This window comes from Vicia villosa, linkage group LG7 (genome assembly GCF_029867415.1).
Source record: "Vicia villosa cultivar HV-30 ecotype Madison, WI linkage group LG7, Vvil1.0, whole genome shotgun sequence".
In the NCBI taxonomy this organism is placed as follows: domain Eukaryota; kingdom Viridiplantae; phylum Streptophyta; class Magnoliopsida; order Fabales; family Fabaceae; genus Vicia; species Vicia villosa.
Genome location: NC_081186.1, coordinates 89339751 through 89342350, shown reverse-complemented (window position 1 = coordinate 89342350; position 2600 = coordinate 89339751). Strand labels below are relative to the sequence as shown.

At 42.7% G+C, this 2600-nt stretch overlaps 1 protein-coding gene across 1 annotated transcript; it reads left to right on the top strand.

The window, feature by feature from the left end:
- The first annotated feature begins 1056 nt into the window (after nt 1-1056).
- Nucleotides 1057-1905, top strand: LOC131619638 (uncharacterized). The gene has a single exon (XM_058890712.1). The coding sequence runs from the start codon at nt 1057-1059 to the stop codon at nt 1903-1905; it is 849 nt and encodes a 282-aa protein (XP_058746695.1).
- The last annotated feature ends 695 nt before the right edge of the window (nt 1906-2600 follow it).

Below are 2600 nucleotides of genomic sequence, written 5' to 3'. Positions count from 1 at the left end.
GTACGCGGCTCCCGATATCCTGCTGACCAAGAAGGGCTCGAAAGCGATGTGTGAGGGAGAAGGAGAATGCAGAGGTATAGAAGTTATAGAGCTAGGGCTGGAACCTACAAATCTTGATGAGATTGTCATGAATAAGGAGAAAAAGGCAAATTTTGTTTCTATCGAAAAAGTTCTTTTGCACGAAAAACATGCAAAGCAGACACTTTGCATTTAATGATAGCCATGATGGTCTTAATAGGAGCAGTGGGGGTGTTTGTAAAGACAAAATTGACCCTGGGGAGAATTCTTCTGCGAACAGTTATGTGGCGGGGTCCACTTCAGTTAGCAAGAGGTATAATAATGACTTTGGGCTGGCAGATGAATTGGTGTCCTCAAAAGGCCCAATTTCTTTCGACCTTGAATGTAGGAAGGCCCACTCTGCAAAAACAATAAACACGGCCAACAGATTGAAAACAAGAAAAAAGAAAGCAGTGCAGAATTTGGGGAAGGTTGTAGAAGCAAACACTTCGTACTTTGCGTGTATAGCTCCGAGGAAATCCATTGTCAATCAAGCAGGAACCTCTTCGGCGAACACTCATATGGAGGAAGAAGACGATGACATTTCAAATGGTACGTTCTATCCCTGTCTCTCCCATACTGATTCTGAGGTTAATAGATGTAACCAGAGACTGCTGAATCCGCCAGTACCGGATGTTGGAAGGAATATATGGAAATCTATAATCAATTTAGGAGTGTCGGGAAAGAGGGGTGATTGTGATGGAATTAAGAAAATGGCTTTGTTGGAGAGGAGAGGGCATGAGGAGCTGAAGGTGCGGAGGGACGTAAACAGTGTGGTGCCATGATTTTTTTGTCATACAACATTAGAGGGGGAGGTATAGCCTCCAAGAGAAGGAGGATAATCCATCTTTTAAATTCCAGCAAGGTAGACTTTTGTTTCTTACAGGAAACAAAGCTGCAAGATTTCAATGATGGGTTGGCGAAGTCTTTCTAGGGAGGAATCGATTTAGATTGGACGACCAACAATTCTATTGGGGCGGCGGGTGGTTTGGTCATTTTATGGAAGAAGGGCATTCTGGATTCAATTTTCATTTCAGAGGCAGAAGCTACGTTGATATTCGGGTTCGGTGGAAAGGATTGCAAATTAATCTGGTGAATATATATGCTCCCGGAAGCACTTCGGATAGGAGGGTCCTGTGGTCTGAGTTACTCGTTTTAGGTGCTGCTAGTTCGGATGTGTTATGGTGTCTTGGGGGTGACTTTAACGAGGTCACGGCTAGAGAAGAAAGACTGGGAGGTGGTATTAATTCAAGCAGGAGAGGAATGGAGGAGTTTCGGGATTTCATAGGTAGCATGGGGGTGGAAGATATTCCTTGTGTGGGAGGAAAATTCACATGGTTCAAGGACAATGGGAAATCGATGAGCAGGATCGATAGATTTTTGGTTTCGAAGTCTCTTCTAGATGTTTGGGGGGTGGTGGACCTAAGGATTGGTAAGAGGGATATTTCCGATCATACTCCTATTCGGTTGAAATTCAAATTTATTGACTGGGGGCCAAAACCATTTAGGTTCAACAATGCTTGGTTCAAGCATGATGAATTTAAATTTTTTATTAAGGAGGAATGGGCGAAGTTGTCGGTCAAAGGTCGGGGGGACTTTGTGCTTTTTGAGAAGTTAAAAGGTCTAAAGGAGAGCCTTAAAGTTTGGAATCGGGAGACATTCGGGTGGATTGACTTAAAGGTTGAAAAGGAAGCGGAGATGATTAATGACATGGATGTTTTGGTGGTGGATAAGTTTGGGGGCAGCATTGACGACATAATTGAGAAGAGGAGGGAAGCGTTTAGTGAGTTTCGGAACATGATTAACTTAAAAGAGTGTATGCTTAGACTTAGGTCAAGACAATTATAGTTGAAAGAAGGGGATAAAAACACTAGATTTTTTCACAATGCCATGAAGAAGAGCTACCGTAAGAATGCGATATCGGCTTTGGAGGGGATGAATGGTATGGTGGAAGGAGTAGAAGAGGTGAAGGTGGAAGTGAAAACTCATTTTGAAATTTTTTTCAAGGAAGAGGATGTCTTTAGACCGGTGCCGGGAGATTTGAATCTCAAATGCTTAAACGCAGGAGATAGGGTGAGTCTTGAGAGGGAGCCTACGGAAGAAGTGATAAGGGAAGCGGTTTGGGATTGTGACGGGAATAAAAGTCCGAGTCCGGATGGATTCACTCTCGAGTTCTTTCAACTTTGTTGGGAAACGGTTAAAGACGATGTTGTCTCTTTTGTGAAGGATTTTTTTCATTAAATCTAGACTGACTAAAGGTTGCACTTCTTCTTTTTTAGCTCTAATTCCTAAAGTTCAAAATCCTCTTTCTTTAGCGGAATTTAGACCTATTTGTCTAGTGGGGAGTCTATACAAGACCTTAGCGAAAATCTTAGCAAGAAGATTGAGAAATGTTGTAGGGAAGTTGGTTTCTAGGAACCAAACGGCTTTTATACCGGGGCGAAACATAGCGGACAGAGTGTTGGTGGTGAATGAGGTGCTCGACTTAGCAAAAAGAAGTAAGCGAAGTTGTGTGGTTTTGAAGGTGGATTTTGAAAAGGCAT

Excerpts from the sequence above, each read along its gene's own strand:
- LOC131619638 (XM_058890712.1), top strand. The coding sequence starts at position 1,057 with ATGGAAGAAGGGCATTCTGGATTCAATTTTCATTTCAGAGGCAGAAGC.